This window comes from Corvus kubaryi, unplaced genomic scaffold (genome assembly GCF_017639235.1).
Source record: "Corvus kubaryi isolate FWS band 111438036 unplaced genomic scaffold, C.kubaryi_AGA036_p1.0 37397, whole genome shotgun sequence".
NCBI classification, from domain to species: Eukaryota; Metazoa; Chordata; class Aves; order Passeriformes; family Corvidae; genus Corvus; species Corvus kubaryi.
In genome coordinates, this window is record NW_024581136.1 from 5,421,698 (window position 1) to 5,449,547 (window position 27,850).

At 40.0% G+C, this 27,850-nt stretch overlaps 1 protein-coding gene across 3 annotated transcripts in view; it reads right to left on the bottom strand.

Moving 5' to 3' along the window:
• The window catches only part of COL4A4 (collagen type IV alpha 4 chain), a 66,593-nt gene that overhangs the window by 3,681 nt on the left and 35,062 nt on the right, over window positions 1-27,850 (bottom strand). For 2 of the 3 annotated variants that reach the window (XM_042041800.1, XM_042041802.1), the window contains 28 exons: window positions 27,531-27,635; window positions 26,781-26,945; window positions 26,122-26,214; window positions 25,625-25,788; window positions 23,710-23,782; window positions 22,342-22,448; window positions 21,827-22,010; window positions 21,178-21,246; window positions 20,047-20,151; window positions 19,374-19,592; window positions 18,648-18,809; window positions 17,835-18,005; window positions 16,558-16,701; window positions 16,068-16,175; window positions 15,640-15,818; window positions 14,521-14,584; window positions 13,936-14,010; window positions 13,686-13,793; window positions 13,255-13,362; window positions 9,265-9,336; window positions 8,365-8,493; window positions 6,445-6,552; window positions 5,769-5,924; window positions 5,043-5,141; window positions 4,729-4,737; window positions 3,157-3,288; window positions 1,004-1,120; window positions 93-281 (listed from right to left, as the gene is read on the bottom strand). In XM_042041800.1, the coding sequence (XP_041897734.1) occupies window positions 93-281; window positions 1,004-1,120; window positions 3,157-3,288; window positions 4,729-4,737; window positions 5,043-5,141; window positions 5,769-5,924; window positions 6,445-6,552; window positions 8,365-8,493; window positions 9,265-9,336; window positions 13,255-13,362; window positions 13,686-13,793; window positions 13,936-14,010; window positions 14,521-14,584; window positions 15,640-15,818; window positions 16,068-16,175; window positions 16,558-16,701; window positions 17,835-18,005; window positions 18,648-18,809; window positions 19,374-19,592; window positions 20,047-20,151; window positions 21,178-21,246; window positions 21,827-22,010; window positions 22,342-22,448; window positions 23,710-23,782; window positions 25,625-25,788; window positions 26,122-26,214; window positions 26,781-26,945; window positions 27,531-27,635 (3,414 nt within the window). The remainder of the gene's footprint in view (window positions 1-92; window positions 282-1,003; window positions 1,121-3,156; window positions 3,289-4,728; window positions 4,738-5,042; window positions 5,142-5,768; window positions 5,925-6,444; window positions 6,553-8,364; window positions 8,494-9,264; window positions 9,337-13,254; window positions 13,363-13,685; window positions 13,794-13,935; window positions 14,011-14,520; window positions 14,585-15,639; window positions 15,819-16,067; window positions 16,176-16,557; window positions 16,702-17,834; window positions 18,006-18,647; window positions 18,810-19,373; window positions 19,593-20,046; window positions 20,152-21,177; window positions 21,247-21,826; window positions 22,011-22,341; window positions 22,449-23,709; window positions 23,783-25,624; window positions 25,789-26,121; window positions 26,215-26,780; window positions 26,946-27,530; window positions 27,636-27,850) is intronic. The other variant, XM_042041801.1, reaches the window with a different exon arrangement.

Sequence of the window (27,850 nt, forward strand, 5' to 3'; positions counted from 1 at the left end):
GTTCTGTAGCTTGCTCCATGTGACTTGTCTTTCATTGTATTGATAACACCATATTACCCCTTAGCTGGAGAGCAATTATGTACAATACATACCAAGATCTTGATTATGGGCTTTCTCTTGTCCTTCCAGGTACAGCAGACTATAGCCAGTCCATAACTTTGGCATCCCCTGTGGGCAGAGTGGTTCTCTGTCTGACTGACTGTGAAGGACGAGCAAGAATCCACTTGCAGATCTAATATGGGGGCCTGGTTGTCCTGGGACACCAGTCTGGCCAGGTGGACCTTGGAGAAAGGTAAAAGGAATTTGCTTGTATAACATATAGTAAAAATGCACACCAGCTGTGTGTTAAATGCTCAGTAAGGAGTTCCCAGGTGGATATAATACAACTTCAAGGCTGTCATGGGCAATAAAGACACAAGTAGACTTCTGTTACCCTTCTTCTGGGAGAGAAATGAACTAGATTGCCACTGAATGCTTGGCACTTGGCTTTTCTATTGTGCCTCTGTCTGGTGCTGTATGGATTAAGAAATAAACTGAAGTGGGCAGGGATTTCCCAGACTTACTCAGTAGGATGAACAGAACGTCTGGACTGAATTTGAATCCTTGCAGTAACAGTCGATGCCCCTTCCTCACATATATATTAAACCCATAATTTATTAGAGAGCAGCCACAGTTAAAATACAATTTTAATTACTGCCAGACAGTTGCCCGTTAGTCCTGGCTCAGACATGCATGCCTTTTGATATAAGTTGTCTGAGCATGGGTGGTTAATTGCCTTTCTGCTTACTAATGGCTGCTGAGATAAATTTTCTTCCAACAGGTCTTGTTGTGAAATCATTCACAAATATCACTGTCAGTGCTTTAACTGAGAGGGGGCAAGAGGTGTCATGGAACCTCAGGCTAGAGGTGGATATATCCATGTGAGAACTGGGGAAGCAGAGAGAAAACTGAGTCTGTGCATCAGCTCACATATCTCCCCCCCAGAGTCATGCTCCATCCTTACCTTGTGGCCCAGTGTACCCTTGCTCTCCTTGGCTCCCGTGGTCACCTGGTGGTCCAGGTGCCCCAGGTAACCCATCTTGACCTGGCAGGCCATATGATCCTTCTTCACCTTTTATGCCTAGATAAATAAAAAGTATGTGCTTTTCCTTCACAGGGCTGCATTTAAGGTTCTACATTGTCCAAACACAAAGGGCCAGTCAGCGAAATGGACACCAGGGCAGGGAGGTGCAGAACTACTTCTGCTGGGAATTCTCTTCACCACTTATTCACCCTGTGACCACAGCAGTAGCTCAGACACATGACTTTGGGAATAGCAGCTCCTGATAAGGTTTTCCATCCTCTCCAGAGATCTTGTGTGATTTACAGTTGAAATCAAAGCACTCCCCAGCAAACATTATCATGCAAGCCTCGTGCAGAATTGCCATCAGGATCTGTACCATGGAATGAGCAGTAACTCCTCCTGAGGCAAGCCAAGCTGTCAGCTTTGAGAACCCCATTCAGCAAAGTCTAAGAACATACAGTGAACTCTCCTTGAACTAACAGATGTACTGGAGTACTTAGAGAACAGGGAGAGACTGCAGAACTGGACTACATCCAGTGGGGAAGGGTAAAGACATTTTTAGGCTCCTGATGGCCTCACCTTTTTGTATTTCTCACATGTCCTTGCATTTTATACATTAGCAGGGAAGGTGTGGCCATGACAGTAAAAGATACATCTCATGTAGTGTGCAGATAACGATGGGCCTGTTCACTGGCTACTTAAAACATAACCTGAATTGAACAAAGTTACACTTGTCAGGTATTGTTGCATTTAGAAGTGGTTTTCCTCCTTTGATAAACACCAGTTTTCAGATGAGGGTGTTTCTCTTGCACCCACCACAGTTGTTTCTCAGTAATGGTGTCTCATTCCTTGCAGATTTTGCTATTTAACCTGCAGAATGAGTAATTCAAGGTTGTCTCACAACATTCAAATTTCCCCATGTTACTTTTTACTAAGAAAACCTGAACCAGTCAAAACAATTAACAGCTTTTCTATGTTGGTTGCATAGTTATTCTGCCAAAGCTTAAGCACACTGAAGGGTTTTAATAAAATCCATTGCTTTTGCCAGTATAACTTCCAGTTTGCCTTCCAAGCCAGGAGAAAATTGGATTCTCCTATCTTAATAAAGGAAAAAGCATTAATATTTCTTTATTTCTTTCATAAAACCAGTGCAGGTATTGCCTGGTTTTACAGAAACACTTAATGATGTATATAATGGAAACACAGCTGTGTAACCCCAGAAATTTCTTTTAGCTGGCAAATCAACTAAGATATGTAAAATTAGAGAGCTGACTGAAAATTGCATTGTTTCCTTTCATGATAGGAATGACTGCTGCAGGGAATCTCCTGGGAGCCAATAATGGATTTTTTTCTCTGGAGACACTGGATGTCTAGAGCAGCCAACACAAAAAACTTTCGTTTCCCAAGTAGGAAATACCTTACACCACAAGAGGGGTTCCACCATCTAAACTGAAGACACTCTGTAGATGAGCTATGCTGTATTTCTATGAAGGTGGCCTCTCTTTTGGGATCACCAGTACCAGCATCGCTCTTGCTTTCTTCTGCCAGAAGAATGTTTCAGTCTTTTATCACTTCCTTTTAAGATCTCTTTGGTCAATTTTCTTTGGTGATTTCATGTTCTAACAGATAAAGAGCTCTATTGTAGCCTCTTCTCTGACTTCATTGTCCTTTTAGGACTTTGGTTAGCAGAGCTTTGGGATTCATTATTGCTAAATTTTAAAGCATGCATATTTTAAACATGCTCCAAATAGGTCTAACCCAAGGGATGGTTTGAGGCATTGCTTTACAATTTTTGGGGGAAAAAGGAAAAATACCATTTGAAGAACTTTTTTCTCAACAGTGCCTGATGCTTTTGCCCTCCCTGGCCTAGGAAAAGGGAATGTAGCACAGGCAGGCTCAAACAGCCTGGTTCAGCTACATTTATCCATCACCCTCAGCATTAACCAGCCCGCTGTGGGTTTCTGGAGACTGTTAGTAAGTGTTTACGGAGAAGAGAGAGGGTAAAACAGAAGAAACTCTGACACTCTGACCCTTTTCTACTTGTTCTCTAAATGGCTGAAAAGAACATCCAAGCTTTCAAAACATGAGCTTACCTTGGGGTCCAGGGTGGCCTATTGGCCCTGGTAATCCTGCAGAGCCATCCTCTCCTCTTTGCCCTGCGTCCCCAGGAGGCCCAGGGGTTGTAGGGCATGAATCATCTACTTTTCCTGATTCACCAGGGTCACCTGGAATGTGTAGTGGGAAAGTGAATTGGAAGACTGGCTAATAGCTCCCATGCAAAAAGTCACCATAAATGTTAGCTGATTTTGGTATTCAAGAGTATACTTTAAGTATTTTAAAATCTTGAATTATTGAGTCCCACTGATTTTAATTTTACCCTTAGTCTTTTAGAGCAGTATTAACGGCATGGCAAGCCAGTGGTAGCAAGTGTGTGTTAGCTGGTTTGTGATCTTTGCCCAGGTGGGCAAGAAGGCCAGTGGCATCCTGGCCTGTACCAGCAATAGTGTGGCCAGCAGGACCAGGGCAGCAACCATTCCCCTGTGCTCAGCACTGGTGAGGCTGCACCTTGAATCCTGTGTTCAGTTTTGGGCCTCTCACTGCAAGAAAGACATTGAGGTGCTGGAGTGTGTCCAGAGAGAGGCAATGGAGCTGCAAAGTGTCTGGAGCACAAGCCTGGTGAGGAGCAGCTGGGGGAACTGGGGGTTTTTAGTCTGGAGGAGGGTCAGTAGGGACCTTATTGCTCCATTACAGTTACTTGCAAGGAGCTTGTAGAGACTCTCTTCTCCCAAGTAACAAGAGGAAATGGCCTTCAGTTTCATCAAGGGAGACTTATATTGGATATAAGGAAATATGTCTTCATGAGAAGGGTTGTCAAGCCCTGGAACTGTTCAGGGAAGTGGTGGAGTCACCGTCCCTGGTGTTATTGAAAAGACATGTAGATGTGGCACATGGTTTAGTGGTGCCCTTGGCAGTGCTGGCTTAATGGTGGGATTTGATATCTTGAAGGTCTTTTCCAACTTAAACTATTCAGTGATTCTATATTCCATATTTGGTGTATAGCTTTAGTCTTAATGTGCCCCAAACAGATTTGAGTTAAAGCCTAAAGTCTATACCTACCCAACTTCAGTGCAAACACCTTAGCACGTGGAAAACTTTGCAGTATTTTGCCTACTGTGTTGCTGCAAAACCATCAATAGGCAGGCAGAAAAACCTAGCCCATAATGGCCATTTGAAGTAATTCTAATATTAAAAAAAAACCCAAACCAGAATAGATACATTTTATATATTGTAAGTTACTGGGACCTCCTGCCTGTTTGCATTTTGGATCAACATTTAGTCAGATGGAGAGTTCAGTGTTTGTAGTAATCCAGTGTTAGGATTCAAGCTTTTGCTATGATATTGGTTAGAAAGAAAAAAAAAACCCAAATAAGAACTAGAAACAAATGTTTCACAAGTCTAATTAATGTCCTAGCATGAGACTTCTCAGCAGAGCATTCTCATGATATCAGTGCTGTTTATGCAAAGCATATATTAGAACTGTGTCCTGGTAGCAGTAACTACTACTCCTAGAACCACGCCAAGGATACCTTCTAATAAGAGCTGAATGTTTCTATACATAAGGGAGCTCCCATGCAAAGAATAATAATCAAGAGTCATGAACTTACCTATGAAACCTGAAGGATTTGAAAAATGGAAAGCAGATTGTGGCCATTGTGGTGCAGGTGGAAGCAAGTTTCAGGCATGTAAATTAGAGTGAAGAATGGAATGAGAACTGAAATCACTTACATGAGGTGACATTAGAAACAAATAGTTCAGAAATTTTCACTCAAATGAGAAATCAGTTAAGTTGACAACTGCAGGGGTCTTTTTTCTGAGATTGTTTAAATTATCTGCATGCAAGTAAACATTAGTATGATTATTATGAATAGAAAGATCACAGTTATAGTTGAATGACAATAAGCGACAGGTTCATAAGTACCTGTGGGACCTCTGGGACCAGGTCTTCCTGGAAAACCTTGGTCTCCTGGTTGTCCTGTAGCACCAGGTGGACCCTGTGGGCCATGGATCCCCATAGGGCCTGGAAATAACACCAAACATAGCTAAAATGAAGTCTGGATGCTTGAGTAACAAAAAATGCTTGGGAGGCCTCAACTATGTTGTGTCACAGAAAGAAATGCACATTTCTTCTTTCCCTGGTCTGGATCTGACTTATAAATTAGGACTTTTCTTTTTGTAGAGATTGGAAGTGATTGGTGTAGATGGGATTTCTCTACAGTGCGTGAAAGAAGCAGAGTATGTAGATTTCTGTTTTCAAACTAAAGAATCTCTTGAAAGCCTCAAGCTATTGATATGGGGCAGATGTGAGACTCTGTTAGTTCAAACACATCTGCGTTTTCCATAGTTTCTCAAGACCCTTTAAGAGAGGTCATGGTTTGCTTATCTGGCAAAATCAAATGTTTTACTGCCTTAGGTTGGCAGGGGTGGCTTCCAACAAGCTGTTGGAAGCAGCACGTGTGAATCTGTCTCTACTCTCACCTTCTACCCCAACCCCATCATATCTGTAGGTAACCAGGCAGAGCTGTGGAATGTCCAGCCTCCACCCCTTCTGCCTGGCTGCATCTCCAATGGCAGCCCCCTGGGCACAAGGCTCAGTCTCAGGGGCTGGGCATAAATGCACACAACTTAAAAACATCTCTGACCATACCCTTTGGGCCTTCTCTTCCCGGGCTCCCTGGAGGGCCTCTGGCTCCCTGTTGTCCTCGTGGCCCAGGATTACCTGGTGCCCCTCGAATGCCAGTATCACCTGGATCTCCTCGCACAAAGATAGTCTCTCCAGGAGGACCAGGATTCCCAGGATCACCTATGGTAAAAGAACTTTATTCTTAATGAATGCACAAAATATAAACGTCTAAAAATAGCCATGTTCTGCTGGTGGGGTTTTTTTTATTTTACTCTAGGTTTTTGGTTTTTTCTCTAGGATGTAGGACAGCCCTTGCACGTTTTTCGAAATACTAGTGTTAGCCTTTGTCCAAGGCTTTGTAAGGAAGACAATGTCAGGAATAGTTCCTAAAGTTATTTAACCTCTGTGCAAGCAGAGGGTGGCAAGGTACTGGGACATTCATTGAAACACTGTTTCTCTATATTTATATCTTATACATTAATTACTGTGTTGCTTAGTCTGGAGATCTGCATTTTGTCCTTGCTCTGGACATATACATACATACATAGTGTTCACTTCTCTTTGTATTCACTGAGGCATTGATGGGTTTCCTTATTCCATATGCACTTCTATACATTGTTCCACAGAGAGTAACCCTGTTACTCCTAGTAGCCTCAGGGATTTTTTACATGATAAAAATTGGTATTTTTAGTTTTAATACCTCTGATGCCATCTAAACCAGGTAATCCTTGATCACCTGGAGGACCAGGGGAAGCACTATCAGGACATCTTCCCATAGGTCCAGTGGGTCCAACAGGTCCTCTTCTACCTAAGGGATCACATTTAAAACAAAAAATTAAAAAAAAATCTGGGTTTTCTTTAGATTACAGACAGAAGGTAATAACTAAAAGAATGCTGACATGAGAAGTCATGGAGGTAATGTATGCTCCCACTTGTATACCAAACATACCAGTCCCCAGGCTAATGAGGCCATCTTGTCAACGTGAAAATATCTGTTGTCTTTTTAAATTTTTAATTCTCCCCATAAACTCTATGTAACCTTACGAATACATCATCACATGTTGGCACATTGCCATGGATAGCCACGTTTTCCTGAATTCCAGCAAAGGGAGAAATGGTAACAATGTAAGATGAGTGGGGACTGTGAAATGATTCTGCCTGAGGCAGGGTAAGTATTCACAGATTGTTCCTGGCAAAAGAGAGTTACACCAATTCCTAAAAACCTCAGTGGACAAGATGAATTTACTAGCCTTAAATGAATTTTTTTCCTAATCTTTAATCTGGATTTTTACACAGTAAAACATTTATGCCCTTACTTGTGACAGGCAGAGTTGCAGGTTACCATCCTCTGCATAACACTTTTGAACAGCTGCAGCTTGTTAACATGTGGGTTGCATTCTGTTGCCTTCTCTTTTCTACCAAAAAACAAATCTAGTTTCTTCTGTCTTGCTTTTGACCCCATCCTTCCATTTACTTTCTGGTCAGCTTTCCCTTATTTGTCAAAGCTGGTCACAACCATGGGAGGCCTCACCTGTCCTATGTCAAGCAGTGTTAATACATCTCAGAATTAAACTTCCTCTTTTTTCCTCAACAGCACCATTCTGTTGACTCCCCCAGTTCCCAAACTAGGAACCAAACTAAGAAAAATGATTGTGTCTTCATCTTAGAATAATTCGCCTCACCAGATTTCACCTCCTGCTATTTTTCTTCCATGTGTTATGTGACTGTAGCAAGGTCTGTGAGTGTAAAGCTGATGTCACTTCTAATCACAGAATTGCTGAGGCTTGAGTGGGCCTCTGGAGACTTTCTAGTGTAACCCTCCCCTCAAAGCAGGATCAGCTAGAGCAGGTTGCCTCAAACTGTCCAGCTGCAGTTTGAGTATCTCCAATGACAGACATTTTGTAACTTCTTCAGGCAACCTGTTCCCATGTTCAATTCCCTTCACAGGGAAAATAAAACTTTTCCTTATATTTAAGTAGAATTTCCTGTATGTCAGTTTGTGCCCATTACCTCTTGTCCTGTCTCTGGATATCACTAGGAAGGAACTGTCACCATGTCCTTCCCATCAGGTACTTACACATATCAATAAACTCCCCCTGAGCCTTCTCTTCTGGAGCTAAAGCAATTCCCCCTCCCTCAGCCTCTCCTCATAAGACAGATGCTCCAGTCTCTTCACTTTCTCAGTGGCTCTTCTTCAGACACTTGCTTTTTTCCATTTGTATGCAATTCCTATATTACCAAGCTCTAAAATAACCACTGGAATCTTGTGAAGCAGTTCTATCTTGCACTTAGATCAGAACAGTTGATAGATTTACTGTAGTTCTGGGACTGCCAGATCTTCTGCACTCTTTTTCTTCAGGAATTTCTTCCCAAGTGGCAACCCTACCTAGCAATTCCCTGAGCCTATTCAAGTCCATAATTTTCTATTTTCATTCTTTCCTCTCCTATAACATAAACTAGAAATTCCAGAGTCTATGTATCTCTACTCAGGAAACATCAGCAGGTTAGAACAGAAATGTTTTTAGGGAGAGAATCTTCTGAGTAATGTTCGTATTAACCAGAGTAATTGAGCTTAATTTCAATTCTGCAGAGCAGCACTTTGGAGAAGACCTATTCTTACCTGGAAATCCTGGGAATCCCCTTTCTCCAGGGGGGCCTGGAATAGAAATACCAGGCCATCCAGGTTCACCTCTGTCTCCTTTTGGTCCAATTTCTCCTGGGTATCCTGGGGGCCCTGTCTCACTCTGACCTTTATAAGAAAACAATTATGTACATAAAGTTTACAGCAAGTACAAATACAGATGTGCAGAACAGAAATACCAGTTGCAGATGTTCCTCCTTGCAAGGGTTGCCTAGTGCTGTTTTTCTGGTTCTCTCTTGGAAGCTGGATAGAGTTTTGTTGAATCTGGCCCTAATTCATCACTTTCAAAGAAAGTAATCTTTTTGCTTTAATGCTCTTCTTCAGGGGTTATTTTATATGGTGTCATTATTGTCTGTACCTGAAATGTAATGTGATTGCATGGTTCTAAATTTAATTTTCTACCAGCATATATCTGTAATCTTTAGATAGATTATAAGCATTGTTTTTTTAATAGTGCTTCAAAAGCACCTTTTGAAAATTGCAAATGCATTAGCATGAGTGAAATGCATGTTCCTCATAAGTTTGTGGCACAACTCCCCAGGACTTTAAATGGAGCTGGGATTTCACAAGTTTCCTTTTAATTTGTTAGTTTTATCTGAGACTTGGCTCTCCTTTGAATCATCTGCACTTAACTTTTTAATTTTATAAACAGCCCTGAAATGTTCCAACAACATTATGCGAGTAATGGAAGTTTCAAAGTTTTCCCCACAAATAACTGCAGGTGTGCCATTAGGCATATTTTAGATTCTGTTTGAAAGTTTAGTCTGAGCCTTAATGATATCTTCTGGGCAAGGCAAACATCAAAATAACATGCACCACTCCTTGCACTTTCAGTGATTTAGGAGAAGATTTTCTGTTCCAGTTATTTCTCATCTTTACCTGGAGCTCCTGCAGAACCCTTTTGACCTTTAAGCCCATCCAAGCCATCCAGTCCAGGCAGTCCAGGAAGACCTGAGAGGTGTTACAGAGGTATGATTGGGTGCCACAATAATCTTTTACAGTCACAATTAAAAATCAAACCTTTTTTTTTATCTGACAACACATACTGGATCAGGATGGGGTATTTGCTGAATTTGCATACTGGTAACTGAAGATGAGACCACATGGCATTGCAGTCTTTTTGAAAGGCAAATTGGAAAAATTTAAAAATAGTCATAATACAGTTTCACATCAAAGCAATCAGAAAGCACAACTTTTAATCCTTTAGGTATTTCCATACTGCAGCTAGCAGATTATGGGCTAATCTATAGAGAACCTTGTGTCTATGGCTGGACTGCTACTGCTACATGTGCTTGCTACTCCAAAGTTTGCTGTGCTACCACTTCATGGCCACTGATGGGAATGCAGACACTGCTTAAGATATCTGTAAAGCTGGAACTTCTTTGCAGCTTCTGTTCAAAATAGAAATGCAATTTTACCCAGCTGCACCAAAAAGAGGCTAAATTTTCACCTGGCTTCCCTTCTCTGGTCCTGCAGATTTCACACAGAACACTATGCTTTTTTTGCATCACTCTATTACAAAAGTTCTTTGAACTGAACAGCACAAAGTCTTTGAAGACAACAAATCTGTAATTGAGACCTATGGTGACACATGGTAGTATATAGAGCAGCTCTGTCACTAGTGATGTTCCCTAGCACTGGCTGTTTGTGGTAGTCAGACATAACTTTTGCTTTATAAACTGTGTTTCTTTGAAAATTGCTAAAACACAACAGGTAAAGCTATAGATGGCACCTTTTTATCAATTTTTTAAAAAGTTGAACTAATCTGAGGTTGTGTTTGTTGTTTGCAGTGGAGGGTAAAAATACCTCCATGTCATCAGCAGTTTATAGTTCCTAAGTTGTATAGGTAAACTCAAATGTGAGAACAAACACTTCCTTAGTGCAGACAGCAGTCTGTCACCTGGTGATAGCCACAGGTCCGGCAAAACTGATGGGTCATTTGGGGACAGGTTTCAAAGAGGTTTCAGAGAGAGGAACAGATTTGGGATGCCTCTTGCTCCAGAGAGGGACACTGATCATCAAGGAGCTGAATGATACTGTCAGTACCTACTCCTGTCTCTGTTCTGCTGCTCATCTCTGCCTCCTTTCTTTCCACATCAGTTGCTCTCCCTGCCCTGCAGGTTTCCCAGTCTGGTTGCAGTGGTTTTTTCCCACAAGTCTGAATTATCTGTGTGTCTGTCTCCTTTCCTCTGGCTCCTTCCTGGCACAGAAGATGTAGGTTCTCTGTTGGGTGCCAGTGCTCGATCCCAGCATGTCCTGCAGCTCATCAATCTGCCATACATCCAGAGCAGGGATCTTGGGAGAATTTATTGCTCTATTTAAGCACATCTGAATGGATATATTTTTTAAAGCTTATAAACTGGTCAAACTGGGCAAGGACAAATTGCTGTAGGAACAGCAACATGTATGCCCTTCATCAACTTCTTCACCTGCCAAATTTAAATGTCCCTAGTTCAAAGATGGGTCATCTGAGAAAGAAAAATAAAAAATAAATATACATAATATTTTTAAAATTTATATTTTATAAATATTAAAAAAATAGAGTTCTCTAATGGGCACACTAAAACTTATATAGCTTTGTTCTCAGAAACTGTTGAATTATTTTAGTTAAAATTTAACAAAGGATGAATTGGAAAAAAAACAAAAAAACAAAACAATGTGTAACAAACACCAGTCTGGAAAAATTTTAAATCCAGAAGATTGTTTGAAAACCTGCAAAACATTGATAATATACTCTCTTTGTAATCCACTTTATAATATGGGATACTAGTAATGCAACCTGTAATATCTTCTGTGACCTTAATTAACTGTTCTTTAATTTTTCATGACATTCTAAGTTTCATTCCTGCTTTCTGTAGCCTTCTTGTAATTTGGACATGTTCCCATTTTAAAATTCATGTAAGAGTTGCATTTGGGGAATTTAACAGTGGTATTTTAAAATTATTATAAACTCCTAACTTATTTTGGTCCCTAGGTCACAATTTAAAACTTTTTTGATCTTTGGCTCATTCAGGCAAGATTGATGGGTTGGTTTACTTGCTTTCCAGGGAATTTCTGACACATTTGCCAACAATCCATTATAATATCAGCACTTGTAATTCTAGATTTTTGGATTGCTATAGCTCCATGTTTCTAGGTACAGCTGAATTGGCTGACCTGAGCATGAACCACTGTTTCTGTATTGTACAGCCCAATTCAGCTTCTGCTCATACAGGTCATGCTGCTGATGGTCTGAGTGTTACTTGCCTCATCAAGGATTACTCACACAAGTAAGGCTTGCCAGGCTAAGCCCTTAACTAGTAAAACTACTGTAATAAAGAAAATGGGATTATGCTTTGATAGATGATGTTTAACTTACATTTTTTAAATCTAAAAGTTCTTTAAAATCTGAAAGTTCAGGCACAAAACCTTTAATGTAACTGAGAACCAATGAGACTAACGAGGCCGTGTACTTAGCTATGAATTATCCATTTAATTTCTAATTCTTGCACCAGCACTTGTTGAAAACAGCACCAAGATCTATATATCCAATTGAATTGGAATACAAATACCAGTCAGTCTTCATTACTGGCTATAGTTTCAAAGGTGTTAACCTTTTTTCAGCTATGCTGGCAATACACAGAATCCTCAGCTTAGCAGGCAACTCGGTCTCTAATGAATTGCCATTTGGGACTGAACTTTTCCCTGTGCAGGACGTGTGTTGATTTGTTATGTTCCTGTGCAGGACTTGGGATAACTTCTGCACAATATACTAAAGAAGTGTCTTATGACAAGAAGGAAAGAGCCCATCAGCAATGAAGAAGTTTTCAGCAGAATAATGCTTTTTTACTTTTTTGACGCCTTTCAGACATCCCTGCCACTGCAGATCTCTGCCTTTGTTACAGCAAATATTGTTTGCAACACTGAAATGTTCTCTTGCACATTATGCACCAGCAGGGAATCTGTCATGACAGTTTAAGTCAGCACTGCTTATTTACTGCAAGCAATCATAAATTGTTTCCATTTTTCATTTGAATTTTCAGTAGTTTATAAGAAACCTTCTCAATTTTTCCTTAAGCTGAATTTGGAAAAGTGGATCTATTGTCCTCTCTAACCATTTTTTATAGCCCCAAGTGTTACTTTACTGTGGTTTCTGTATAGGGGTCACTAATCTTCCTGTTTGGGAACTGGTTATGAAGCACACTATAACAGTCACAGGATACAGAGTCGATAACTTTCTTTATGAAGTATTAATAGCTTAAAATTTCAATTCTACACATAATAAAAGTTAATAATGTTCTCCAGCAAAAACAACTGTATAGATGAACTGATGTTCAATCTAAACATAACAATCATTGTGAGAAGTGTAAATTAGGATTTGGAGGAAACATTTCTCTGTTAAATCCACAAAAATCAGTTTTGGGAGAAAACAATGCAACAAGAAAACCAATAATAAAACCAAACTCAAGTTATCACAATTTGTTAAAACAAATTTGAAAGACAAAGCTGTCATAGCAGCCTGCTGGGTTTATAGAGTAACAGTGGCACTCCATGGTGAAAATGTAGAACACAGCATAACTGAAGTGAAACAACTGAATTACCACAAATTCCATTTCCTTTCCTAAAGTTCTGCTATGAGTTACACCAGCTAAGCCAGACTCTGTTTCTACCCTCCTCCTTACTCACTTTAGATTGTAGCCCAATTTTCCAAAGTAGCATTTATGTTACTTCTCAAAGGTGATGGGAACTGGCTTAAGTCTTCTAGCAGCTTGAGACCACAGAGTCCAAATCACAGTCACAGTTAGGCCTTTTCCATTTTCACTACTAAAAGGGTATTTATGTCTGGCACTGTCACATTACCACTAGAATGGCACTGTATATAGTGTTTACCTTTTCTGCCTTGGGATCCAGGTAACCCTTGCAATCCTGGGGGTCCCAAAATTCCATGTTTTCCTTTTTCTCCAGGTTCTCCTGGCAATCCCTGAGGACCTGTAGCTCCTGAGAGTGAAAAAACCCCAAACCTGTGAATATGCAATTCTATTAAATGGTTGATTTTTTTCCCCATGCTATGCAGCCCACTGTGTTAACAGCAGTACCTGAAAGTGTTTGGGGATGTAGGAAGAATTGATGTATCTTGCTCTCTGAGACTGAGCAGACAATTGCTGCTGTCTATAGGTACAGAAAAAACTTTCAATGCCCCCCTTCATATGATCTCTGGTTTCTCCAGCCTCCTCCACAGAGATGCCTCCTCAACTGCCTTTCCTTGTTCCATATCTCTTTTGAGCTATTCCATGGCACTATTTTTTAAACTTTGGCATTACCTGGTAATCCAGGTAGCCCTGGATATCCAGGGTCACCCTTGGATCCTGGTCTTCCAGGTTGTCCTTGGATACCTGGTAAACCCTTCTCCCCTGGGAATCCACGAAGTCCTTAAAGAAAACAAACAAAAAAAAAGGCAGCAATTGCTACAGAATGGCTCAAAATGCACAGGGAGCTGAGCTCCCTCTGCTAACAAAACTGAGAGAAAATAATTTTTTAAGTTCAATTTTTTCTTCAATCAAAACGAGGTACCTGGTAATCCTGGATCTCCTGGAGGTCCTTTCCGACCGTGTGTACCAAGCAGAGGAGTTGGGTCACCTCTCTTGCCTGTTGAAGTACAATGACTTCCATTTTATACAAGCATCCTTTCCATCCACAAAACCAAAGCTATACACTTTTTTAAGACCAGAAAAGTCACTAATAGATATAAAGAGCTATAGAAGGGGCTAAGAGAACACAAATTGAAAATTGCTTTGGCACATGCAAATTATGACAGTTCACTTTGATTGCATTTTCTCTTCTTTGATTTGACAAATTTTCCATATCGATAAGAATGGATTTATACATGGTTTTGATGGAATTTTTAAATTCTATGAAATTTGACAAGAATTTATCTTCTAAATTAGTAATACCTACTTTTAAAGGAACAAGCTGTTAAAGAATATACTGAAATGCAACTTTTGCCTTCAGGTAAGTGAGACTTGTTTCTAATTACATTCATGTTTTATGGGAAAACAGGACAGAAGTGAAAATAATTTCTTCGTTTCTTCACCATCTACCCCACATATATTCTAACAATATTTCTCTTTTCAAAGCATATCTATATAAACTCATTACCTTTACATCCTTTGGGGCCAATCAGTCCTGGATAGCCAGGGTTTCCTGGTAAGCCAACATCACCCTGATTTTTAAAAAAAAAAATAAAAATGTTTGACATAGGATATGTGTAGTAGGAATGATCTGCAGGAGCATTTGGTTCTCTTAGCAGAACTGTATCTTAAGCTCAACAGAAAAGCATCTTGTCTTTGTTACCTAACACTAGCCACCAACAAGAAACTGTAGGTTAGACTTGCTAATAATTTTGAATTTGTGCTTTTATAGCTTATTCTCATTCTTGGCTCAAACAGCTTTAATTTCACCACAGATGGCTTGAATAATTTGATTTAAAGGTACCATAAAATATATATCCAATATTGTATGTTACCGAAAATTTACTATAAACATTACCCAGAAATATTGTGATGTAACAATAAAAATGTAGATTTCCTTATTTTTCCTTTTGAATAATGACCTTTAATTGGCAAATAAATTTAATAAAACAAACCAGCAAAAGTATGTCCCTGTGCCAAGAAAACAACTGTGCTTTATGCTTCATGTAATCTCACTGTCTACCTACCCAGCATACAAGCAGTAAAGAATTGTACCTTGCATGTGGTGTTTGGGTGGTTTTGTGTGTTTGTTCTTGAGCAACACTGCTTGCCTAGGTTTTGCTTGAGGCAAAGATGGCTTGGTTTGTCTTGTCTGTTGCTTTGGTCACTTCACACAGCAGGATATGAAGAAGCAACTACGTATTAGCTTCGTAACTGTGCTGCTGCTATGTTATGATCTCTGTGGTAAGTGGTTTGTCAATCTGTTCTTAGGAATAATGTTGAAGACTTGATTGTGCATCTGATTTTTGCCCCCCTACTTAGTGTAGTGGAGCCTGGACTTCAACCATGTGGCAAAGAACTACATCAGAGCAGGTAGCTAAGAGAGGCCCCTTCCTAACTCCCACCACAGTTCCTGCTAAAATGTAACCAAAGCACAGAGGTGTTTCCTTAGGGAATTTACATTTCCTACTACGCTGGCTGTCTCTTCTCAGAGGGAACATCTGATGGGTGAGTACGATACAATCATATTTCTTAGAGGCAGGTGATAACTGCAAAGTCCAGGACACTTCACTACCACTCTGTTTACCTGGTCACCTGGTCCTCCTTGAAAACCTGTCATTCCTTGAAAGCCCTTTGGTCCAGGCAAACCCCGTGATCCTGGAAACCCCATCACTCCAGTGTCACCTTGGTCACCTGGCAGTCCTGGAACACCATTCTTCCCTGGAAATCCTCGTGTGCCTCTGAAACCAGCATTGCCTTTTTCACCTGAAGTTAATTGCAGAACAAGATAATGACCAATCAAGTCAAGCCAGTGTTTGATATTTTCAATATGGCAATGTTTTCACTCTTGGTGTACTGCCTTAGTAATTATCCTAAGAAACTGTTCAGCCAGTTTAGGAATCTGTAAACATGGTGAGGTGGCTGGATGTTACTGCAACCCTGAGTCCACACTGTGAAAATCACCAGTGATTTATATCAGAGGAGTGTATGCAGGGCTTTCTTTTATGAACTTACCTCTTTCACCTCTAAGTCCATGCTCCCCAGGAAACCCTGGGTCCCCCATTTGTCCTTTCTCAAGACGGGGGTTAACACAGCCACTGTCTCCTGGAGGCCCCCTTTCACCTTGGAAGCAAATATATGGAATGTAAATATATCCTCAGGAGTGACGTGTCCTGAAAATCAATTTGAGTGATGACTTTCCTAATAGAGAAAGCCTTTAAATACTAATGTGGTTCTCTGTTGTTTCAGCAGGCTCACTGCTAACAGAATTTGCAATACTTTCCTTGCTTTTTTGTTACTTCAGTTGTAACCCAGGTGATGTTAAATCAGAAGAATTAGGAAAGATTGTGAAATTATGAAAGACAGTAATTTTGAACTGCCTGGGATTGCACCTTGCAGATGATTATTCTCTTTCCCATAAAAAGTAAACAGGTTTTTAACACAGTAATAACAAAACTAAACATAGCAGCAATATAACTACAGAGTGAAGTGGATTTTTACAAACCTTTCATTCCTATATCTCCACATTCTCCACTAGGACCAGGTAGACCCCTTTTTCCTTCTTCACCTTTAACACCAAAGATTCCCGTTGGGCCTTGTATTCCTGGGAGTCCTGGGAATCCTTGGGGTCCTTGAATCCCTTTGCTTCCTGGTAATATGAAATGCTTTATTTACATGTTGAAGTCTGCTTATACTGTTGCTGTCATATTCTAAGGAATAGTGTAAAGCAAAAGCAGGGTGTTTAGAAGGACTTCTTAAGAAATCAGAAGAACTAGAGAACCAAGAGTTGGAGCATGGCTCCAAACTTCTCTTGAAACCCAGATTCCACTGAAGCAAGGATCCTCCCCCTACCTGCTGTCAGCCCCTGGAGATTTATGCTACCCTTACTCCTAAAGCAGTTATGCCCAAAACATCATCAGATCTTGCATGTGGCTACTGGATTAGGGGGACTTCATTCTGCTCCCTGTCCCTGCACTCCTGTACCAGCTCAAGAAGCTGGTACCCAGAGAACAGCTGGTCTTACCATTAAAGACTGAGGCAAAGAAGGCATTAAGTACCTCAGCCTTCTCATCCTTTGTCACTATGTTTCCCCCCCTCCCATCCAATAAAGGATGGAGACTCTCCTTACCCCTCCTTTTGCTGCTAATGTATTTAGCAACATTTAGAAACATTTTTATTGTCATTTACAGCAGTAGCCAGATTGAGTTCTAGCTGGGCTTTGGCCCTTCTGATTTTCTCCCTCCATAACCTTAAGACACCCTTGTCCTCCTGAGGTGCCTGTCCCTTCTTCTTTAGTTCATACAGTTCCAGGTAAAACTGTTCAGCCCAGCTGGTCATCTTCCCTGCTGGCTCATCTTCGGCACATGGGGATGGCCTTAAAAATTTCCTTCTTGAATAATGTTCAGCCTTCCTGGACTCATTTGCCCTTCAGGACTGCTGGCCAAGGGATTGTTAACCCTAAACATATTCCTCTTATTATAGCATATTACAACCATTACAAATAGTCAGGAAATAATACATAGAAATATGTCGGTGTTGTAAAACAACTAAAGCACCAGGATGCACCAAGATGCATCAAACTATTTCCATCCCTTTTTTTTTTTATCATAAGAGGATAAACAAGGGATGGTTCTATGGTTATTGACTCTAACCTGCTGCACAGTCTTACTCTTAAAGCTGGAAAAGGAGATGGCTCCAAAGTACTTCTAACCTTAGCAGTAAAAAGAGCTCCCTCTACAAGGGAACTTACAGGTGAGGTGGTCTGCAGGATATTTAACATACCTGTTTCTCCTGGGAAGCCAATGAGTCCTTTATTGCCTGGAAGTCCTGGGGGACCTCGTGAGCCTGGAGGACCTGGGAGACCTCGTGAGCCCGGAGAGCCTTTGAGACCTTTGATTCCAGGTGGCGCAGCCAGGCCCCTGTCTCCCCTCTGACCTTTAAAGCCTGGTAAGCCTGAGAAAGAGAGCTTTAATCTATGTATGTAAATGCAGGCAAAAGTTCAGCAATTGTATCTAAAAAGTAGAAAGTGATAGATTTGGTATAAGTTTGAAGATTATCAAACATGGCAAAATAACTTGAAAACTTTCTTACCATGTTGGAGTCATGGCCCTGCCTAGATTTTTCAATTGGAATGTTTGTTTTCTTGTATTTCTTTAGTGACAGACAATGGAAGAGCACTGTGAAAAATCCTTACTAATTTGTAAATATTTTTGATATATGTCTCCTCGCTCTTCCTAAATAACACTTCCATTCAAGAATAAGGAAGATAAAAGTATCACAGTAAGGACAGGAGCTCAGTTAAAGTTACTCAGGACAACAGATAAGAGACAACTCTTTGTTTATTACTTATAGCGAACCCACTGTGATTTGGCCAGTTAAGGAACAGCATGGGATGGGAAACTGGGAAACACCTGAGATGCAGAGTCTACATTCCTTGAGTTTAAAGATATGTGCAAAACATTATGTACACCCCCAGTAATGAGCAGCCCCCATGGAAATATTTGTCATGCCAGCCACAAAAATTATGAAATGAAATCTGGCAGAAAATGTGTGCAAAGCTTAGAGCTGTGAGGCAACCTGCTGGGTGTTGTGTACCTTGAGGTCCTGGCAGGCCCATGACACCTCTGAGTCCTGGTGGCCCTGGTAAGCCTGTGACACATGGTGAGCCAGGGAAGCCCGGACAGCCTGGTGCTCCTACATCACCTTCTGGGCCTCTAAAACCTTTGGCACCTGGAAATCCTGGGGTGCCAGGCTGTCCTGGAAAAAAACCCACATTGTTAGTTCCATTACTCACTGTCCCTCAAAATTCCCAATTTTAATTTTGAAATGTACATGTTCAGTTACTTATCTTACTTATCCTCTAGTTTTTGCATAGTTTGTGAAAAGTGATACTTTTCTGCAGTTTGGAATTGGCTGTTGTGGAGAGCTTCTTTCTTTAAGGAACACAAATTCAACCCTCATCTATAGGTACAGAAGATAGTTTCTGATGTGTAGGAGCAGAACTGGGAGTAGCTCACTGGCCTACACAGGACTGGCTCAGTTCTGTAGGTGTTCCCTGCACTGAAGGATGGGTGTATCTGCTTATGGCCAGGCAAAAGGAAGACCTTTAAAAGGAGACAGCAATATCCTCTATGGGGTGGGAAGTAAGTGGTGCTGTGGAGACATCTCTGCAGCAAACAGCAAAATGTAAAAACAGGGAGTACTGGTCACAGTCACCATTATGGATCCGAATGAGAGCAAGTTTTATCTGAACCAGGAGCACCTTTGCTCACATTTTGTCCTTTGAACATGTAGAAGTGTTTCATAGGAACTGGCCCATACCTTGAAGTCCAGGAATGCCTGGATTACCCCTTGCTCCTTGTGCACCAGGGGGTCCCGGCAGTCCCCTGTTGCCTGGGATTCCTGGAGGGCCGTATGTGGTGTCACCTGGAAGACCTTTTGGGCCATCTATGCCAGGTGGACCTGGAAGGCCGTTTTTGCCATCAATTGTAGATCCTCTTTCACCTTCATCACCAGGATCACCAGCTGTGCCTCGAAAGCCTGTTGATACAATTTTTAAATTCAAATAGAACATAATTCATGAAGTGTTCGGGTTTCTTGTTTTGTTTTTTCCCCCTGAAACTGTGGAATATTGTAGTCCAAATTTAGCCAGATTTAAATTATCACCTTGCAAAGAAAAATAACATAATAAATTAAATTTCATGTTTCTTATTTATAGCTAAGGATACGTGAGGGTTGAAGGAGGTAATTCCTGTGGGAAGTGACAGGGGTTTTTTTGTGGGCAGCATCTGTCTTGAGTACTGTCACTCTTGTCTAGTTCAGTGCCTTTGCTAAAATGATACTAATTGTTCTCAGTTTTCTGAAAATATTTCCTCTCTGGACACTGAACTATTCAATTCAATTCTACTTTACCCTACCCTATCCTACCTTTCCCTGCATGTATGCATTGCAACTTGACCAGCCGCTCTCCCGAATTAGGAAAAGCACAATTCACCTTCTGGCCCTGGGATTCCTGCTCCTGGCCTCCCTCGATGGCCTTTTTGCCCATCAAAACCATTTGGTCCAGGATGCCCAGGGAGTCCTTTTAAACCCTTTTGTCCTGGAAATAAAAAGGAAATACATAAAAAAGCTGACAGAGTGCTAAAATGTGTGATCTAAGGATTGTATTTTTATCCCATGCAAATTCATATACTTTGTAAACAAGCTGCTTCTGACTTTTTGGGTAAGAGTCATAAACAAATGCATGTGTGCTGTTTTTCTAAATGAACGTGTTCCCCATTCCATTAACAGTAGTCTGCAAATGACCAGAGTCAATTAGAAAAAAAATATTTCCTACAGCATTTTAATGTTACAGGCCATCAACTATTAACCTAGTGAATGACAGGTGTCAGCTCAAGTTCTTATACTCTCCTGTGCTATGTCCTGCTTCAGGAATGGTGCAGATGAGCTCAGTACACTCATCCCTGTTCTTTCATGTCCGGATAAATTTTTGCTCCCGCTCATAACACGGATGTCAGGGAGCTGTGTAATACCATATTAAGCAGCTTGAAAATTCACTATGTCCATTTCTTCTGAATTTTCTGGGATATTTCAAATGTCTTGGAGGTGATCACAAGCAACATTTTGCCAGCTCCCGGGTGAGTTCTTTGAATTTAAGATTAACAAGTTGAAGTAATGGTGATAAATATTGAGATTTTAGGGCTCAATTGCAAGTTGCCATGAGCAATGCAGTTTTAGAAATTACAGATTTGCAGCATATCTTTGCCTTGCAATCTCTTTTCCCTGGTATCCAGATGTACATACTCTAGGCCTTATCCAACTCCAGCCATATTTTACAGACTCTCTCAAGCGTTTTAATTGAGGCAGGACAGAGTTTGAAGCTACCTTGATTTAATTATTTCCATGGAGGCAGCCTGCCTACCTTCTGATGGTGCGAACTGCAGCTGTCTGGCCCTTGATTCTATTAGAGTACACTCCTGCGTATTTGCCATTTTGCATTTTGAAACACATATTTTGTTGAAAAACTAGAAGAGTATAGCTTTTTAGGATAGCCTCTTTTCTGTAATTAGCAACTTAAAAACTCCATTTCAGTTAAAATCAAAAATTGTCCAATGTATCAACATACCTTGAACACCTTTAAAGCCTGGGGGACCTGGATTTCCAGGATATGGCAACGTAATACAGACAGTTTCACCTGAAGCAAGAGGGAGAAGAAATTGGCATATTTGATTTTAGATTAAATGGAGTCTGAACACTTACTGTAATATTTCTGGGGAACTACCCAACCAGATGTGCAAACATGAAGTGAATGTTTATGCACACTGTTATTTCCATATTAGTGAAATACTGATGGAGGATCTAAAAATATCGATACTTTCTATAGAATATTGGTAGTATTTCAAATTGTAATACAGCTGTATTTCTTAAAGACAAAGATTTTTTTTTTTTAATTGTCATGGCAATTTGTTTTACAGTACTCTCTATTGCAAGAAAGAAACAGTATTTTCATTTCAATTCTATCTACAGCTACCAGTGTTGATTTTTTTTATAACCAAAAACCAGGCCAAGCTTTAAGTATAAATTGTGTTTTCCTATAAATTAGTATTTTCACCATAAATGAATAGCACTGTATGTATACATATAGATAAACATATAGAATCATACATATTATTATAGTATATAATACATATTAAACCACAATGGATGATGGATGCCACCAAACATCTAAACATGTATTTTGTTGTTTCCTTCTTAACGTAAACATTCAAAATTACCTTTCTGGCCTTTTGGACCAGGTGGCCCAACATTACCCATATCACCAAAGTCTCCGGGGCTACCTCTGGCTCCAGGAGGGCCAGGAAGCCCCAGGCCAGGCAATCCCATCTGGCCTTTTACCCCAGGAGGTCCCGGGAGCCCAGGGAATCCTTTGTCACCCAGAATCGCTACTCCAGAATCGCCCTGAAATAAAAATTCTCGGTAAGAAGTAGCAAGACATAATTTCTCTCCTCTCTTTGATTATGAAAAAGCATTTTTGAGAATTATCTGGAGAAACACTCTTTCACAATGAAAAGACTACATGGATGACATTAGTATTTTTTGTTTGTGTATTTTTTGTTTCCTGATCCCATAATATTGGCACACAGTATATGCAGAGATTATAATCAGGAATGCCAAAATAAGCAATAATATATACAAGAAACTAATTTTTAATGGATAAAAAGTTTCATAACCTCTCATAAGATAATGTGTTAATTAAAATGGAAAAAACGTCTGGGAAAGTCAAACATACCTCAGCTCCTTTTTCCCCTGGCAATCCTAGTTCCCCATCTCTGCCATCAAGACCTCTTTGGCCTGGAAATCCTGGAACCCCAGTAGGTCCTCTTTCACCTTTTAATCCTTAAAATATTTTTTGGGAAAGAAAAAAAATATTTGCAGTAATTTTGGCAGGTGGAGGTATTTTTGCTCAAGGAAATGCTGGGTAACCACTGATCATATCTTCATGATAATTCACAGTCCTTAAATTCACATTCCTTAATGTGGCATTTTAGGCTTAGGAAGGCAGTTTGTAGTTGGATACCTGATGGAACAACTTGGTCTCTCTGTAAAACACATGTTCACAAGCACCACATTAATGTGGCTTTTGTCCATGCTTATGTATAGAGTTAAAATATTTTACCATTGAAACCAGTCAGAGATTTATTCTTGATTTCAGTGAAGTCAGGATATAGCAGTGCTCTATGATGCAGAATATTTGCATCCATATTCCCCAAAGGTTTTTATTTTCTTCCCTGCTTTGATTTCTCTTGCACCAATATTTATGAAAAAGTAACTTCTGCATAAAGGACAGTAAAACTATTCTAACACAAAGATTCATTCTGCTGTGTCAAAAAAACCTTTGCAAATAAAAGCAAATGTTTTCCCCTGCTCCAACATCTGTAAAAAACCCACAGGCATCCAAAGCTAAGCTAACTTTTTATAAACAATAAGAAGGACAATCTTTTGTTTGAATAACTATTTTAGCCTTTCTAACTAAGTTGTGCCATCAGATTGCTGTAATTTATTGTTCTCTGTTTCTTTTGCTTTTGCAAATCATAACCACAACTGTGGAGAGGTTTTGATCTATTTAATTACAAGAATTCCAGTTGTGCAACTGGTGGCCTATTGTTTCTCTTCAATGCCTGGTCAGGAGTAATTTTTAGAAATAGGAGAGGAATCTGAATAGTCATTGAGATTGAGGTTTTCCTAAGAAGGATGTTGGTGGCTTAATTTGAGATAACAGCTATGATATTGGTATATGACACTTCAGGAGGTGGCTTCTGTACAATAATATTTCTTCATGATTTCACAGTATTTGTACTCTGCTTAGTCTTTGCTGTACAGACCTCTGGAAGACTCCAATTATCAACTGCATGACGTGAAAAGTCATTTGTTGGCATTAATAACATGCTGTTAAAACTGTTTTATGGCTCAATATAGAGAAAAAACCACAAAACACTGCGTTGATCTTGTGTTTAGCAGAAGAGATGGTTACCAAGAGAGCACTTTGGATACATATGCCCTCTAGGTTTCAGTAACTTACTGAACTAATGGATTTAGTAAAGAGTAAATTAACATTGTATAGGAAAACAAAAAGGTTAATGGTAAAATGTGTGTTTACCTTTTATTCTAACTCTTCCTGGATCACCCTTCTCTCCTTTTTCCCCATGCTGTCCAGCAGAACCAGGAGTCCCCTTATCATTGACAAAGAAAAATGAGAACGAGTTGTTAGTTATCTCCAGCAAGGAATCTCTTTTGATGATCAAAAAGAGGAGTGTGAATGGCACGTGGCCTTTCCAGCCTGACTCTGTCTGCCACATGCACAGATACACAACTGAAAGAGACTGGAATGCCAGAAGCACTGGGCCCATGGCTGTACAGATGTGGGACTGCAAACACAAGAATATGAAGAGACAAATGATTCATTAACTCGTCCCACTGCAGACTTCAACCCACAATCCACCAAGGAAGGGAATCTCTGGAGGGTGGTGACTGCTGGATGAGGCTGTCCTCCCAGAAAGGAACACAGCAGGAAGTAAGTGATGCTTGTTTTTCTGAATGAAAATCCACAAAGCCATCAATACAACATTTCATCTGCCTTTTGTTAGGTACATGGTATTCTTAGATGATTATGTGGCTTGACAGCTTTAGAGGGGAAAAGAAATACTCTTCTATATTTTTATGCTGATTTTTGCTTTCAGCTCTCCAAGCAGAGTGCAATGTTCATATCATGGTTGGCCAGGGTCCAATCTTGCAACAGTACATGTGGATGAATATATTTAACCATATGAAATCTACACAGAATTAAAAGGCCACTAAGGTACAAAAACTGGGGTATTATTTAGGCAGCTTCCTCTGTTATTCAAAATCTTTCCCTTAAAAATAGGTGGAACAAATACTGTTTATAATGTGACTGACAATTTTAAGTCAGGCAGGAGAAAAATGTGTATCTGAAACTAGAAGTGACTATTTGTAACAATGTCTAGATCTTCAAGTAGGCAGTGATGAGTTAGCAGTGTCTGAAAAGCAAAATGAGATATCTGGGGAGAAAAGAGAGCAGAAAAATGGAGAAAAATGCTCCATTAGACCAAAGCACTTCTGTATTGAAGTGAATTATTTCCTTCCAAAGTGATTACTTTGGCCTTGTTTCTCAATTAAGTAACCTAAGAACAGCAAAGTTCAGGACAAGGCTTCAAGCCTTACTTCAGAACAAGTGCTACAGCATACTCTCAGAAGTAACAAAAAGATCAAAATCTCACATATACCACTCAAGTAATAGTGTTTTAAGAAAAAAAAAAAAAAAAAGAGGAAATGTAAACCTTGTAATGAAACTTGTAACTTGAATGAGAGCCCTTCCACCTCCTTTTCTCAGACTCACTGTGGATTTGTTTGCTTTTTTTTCTTTTGAAGGAAAATATTCTGGAAACTTTTAAGCAATTCCTTATGTGAAAAAAACAGTTCTGCTATTAAAACCAAATCTCAAAAAAATAAAACCAACCAAGAACAACAAAAAAAAAGGTACAAAACTGCCTCTAAACACATGCCCCCCAAAACAACCCAAAAACCCAACCATAATGCAACAGTTACAAAGCAGGGCATATTTATCTCTATTTTCAAAAAAAAAATCCTCTGGCACACAAGAAAGTATATTCTAAAAAAAAAAAGAAACCTTCTATTTGGCATCATTTAGCTTGCAGCATCCTGGATATACGTTCCATATGTCAGACCAGAAGTAGTAGATCAAAATCACAGCAAGAACAATAAATTATCTTATAATGTATTCCTAAAGTAGTTAGATTAAGTGGTGTTTTGAATTATTGCTCACTCTGGGGAATAAGATAAACTATATGAAGCACATTAAAGAAAGTAAGTCTGTTTCCAAAAATAAAAGCTTGTTTCACTAGACTGTAATAAGCTAAAGTAGATAAAAGTTTCAGATAATTTTCCTGGGCACTGTCTCCACCATTCTGCTTAAATGCCTCCTGAGTTGAGAGGTAACTTGGTGTTATTTACTGAAGCTCGTGAAAACTACTCACAGGGAGCCCTGGTGATCCCACTGCACCAGATATGCCTGGGTCGCCCTTTTCTCCACATCTTCCAGGGTATCCCATTTGTCCTTTCTTTCCTTGAGTACCTGGAGGTCCTTGCATGCCACGGGGACCAGGAGGACCAGCACTACATGAGCAGAGGCCTTGACTTCCTACATGAATGTGTCAAAATTACGTTGAAACAGTTGCAAAGTTAATACACAAAAAATAACGCTGTCCTTTTTCTTTTCTGTGTGAGTAGTGCACAGACCATTTTATCTCATTTTATCTCACCTTGAAAGGATTATAAGTCTCCCTTTACAGTGCTGAGTAACTCTGCACTAACAGGACTCTGCTGACTCAGAAGCCCCAGTGCCAACAGGGTGTCTAACTCTGCACTTTGATGGGCCTCATCCTCCAAAATGCCATAGACTTCTTGCACATTTAGATCTGACATATCTGGCAAAGGTTTCATATTCAAATTGTTCTTATCCAGGCCAACTTACCCTTCTCTCCTTTTGCACCTTTTCTTCCTGGAAGGCCTATCTGACCTTTTGCTCCAGGTTCTCCAGGGATCCCTCTGTCAGTACAGATTACACCTTTGAAAAGGCAAATTTTACAGCCAGTATAAATCAGGTTGACTGTTTCCACAGCTTAGGTCATGTGTTCTCCTCTCCCTTATCTTGTTACTCTCACGTGAAGAGTTAGAGATCTCATTAAATGCTTTACAAGTTGTTGTTTATAGATCATACTGCAATAGACAGTATGGCTGGAGTTGATGTTGATACATTGCTTCTCATTGCCACTACTAATTTTTTCTACTTAGAACTTTACTTGTTTCTTTTCTAAAGGATGCAGGTTTGGGTTTCCCCCTCAGTATTTTTAACTTCAGGCAGTATATTCTTAGAGAATTTTAATGTATGTGTTACTTTTGTGGGTTTGAATCACCCAGAAAATTATGAAAATCTTGAAATCTCACTGATCAAAAGCTAATAAGAAAAATATTTTCAACATCCCATGTAAAGTTTGAAATAATCTGTCAAAATGCACTTTTCAGTTCTCTGTTATTTGTAGGACAAACAAAAGCGATGGTTCTATATAACAGAACAGAATGGTTCATATAACAGAATTCTCTTCTTGTTATATGAATTGCTATTGAACCTACTGGGTAGTCCAGGTAACCCTTGTCTTCCTGGCTGTCCCGGTAGGCCTGGTGGTCCAGGAAATCCTGGTCTTCCTGGGATTAATTCACCTGTTCCAGGCAAACCAGGGTCCCCTTGAAAACCTTGAGGTCCTGGTGCCCCACTTACTCCTGGCATGCCAGGCAGACCTGTAAAAAAAGAAAGGTAAACAGCCCATACAGCTTCACAGTAATGAGAGATACCAAGGAGGAAACTCCAGACCACTCAGGACTGTCCTGAAAAACACCTTCTATATAACAAAGGCTTAAATCCAAATCTTCAGGTTTTTCAGGATCCACAAGAAAAGAGGCTCCTGCTGTAGACCTTCAAATGCTTCTTTTCCTCCTTCCCTCCATTATCTCTTTTCCAGACATCCCAGTTACTCTGGCTCCTCATACGGAGCAAAGCCATCCTCAGCATTTCCCTTTATATCTTTTTGAGATGGAGAACAGAAATTTTAAGCACAGCACTCCAGACACAGTTTTGTCTGTGGATTTACATGGGTTTACCATGGTAGTATTCTGCTTTGTTTTCTGTTCCTTTTCTAGTCATTTCTAATGTTCTGCTTGGATCATTTTATTTCTTTTTTTGGCTATTAAGTGCTGAGTTAATATTTTTACTGAAGAGTCTTTACTGTTAGTGAATTGCATCAAGCAAGAACAAAGAACAGTTTTCTTTCAGCTGCTTTCTTTCCTTCTGGTGTATAGTTCACATTTGTCCTCTACTTCTCTTACTTCTTCCATCGTATCCTGGTCTTCCTAGAAGGCCCGAAGGACCAATTGGTCCAACTGAGCCCATTTCACCGACAGGACCCGGAAATCCAGGATCTCCTCGAGGACCTACAGAGAATTACAAAAACATGTGAGTTGAACCCCTTATGGAATTGACAGCGTATATGTAAATTAAACTGCAACCAAAATTATAATTTGAAAACTATACAAGGGTAAAATAGTTTATGAAACATTTTAAAATGTGTAACAATTTAATTTTAAGGTGGGAGGATTTGGTTACTTTTCTATGGATTCCAGCCCACTTCACAAGCACATTTTTAACT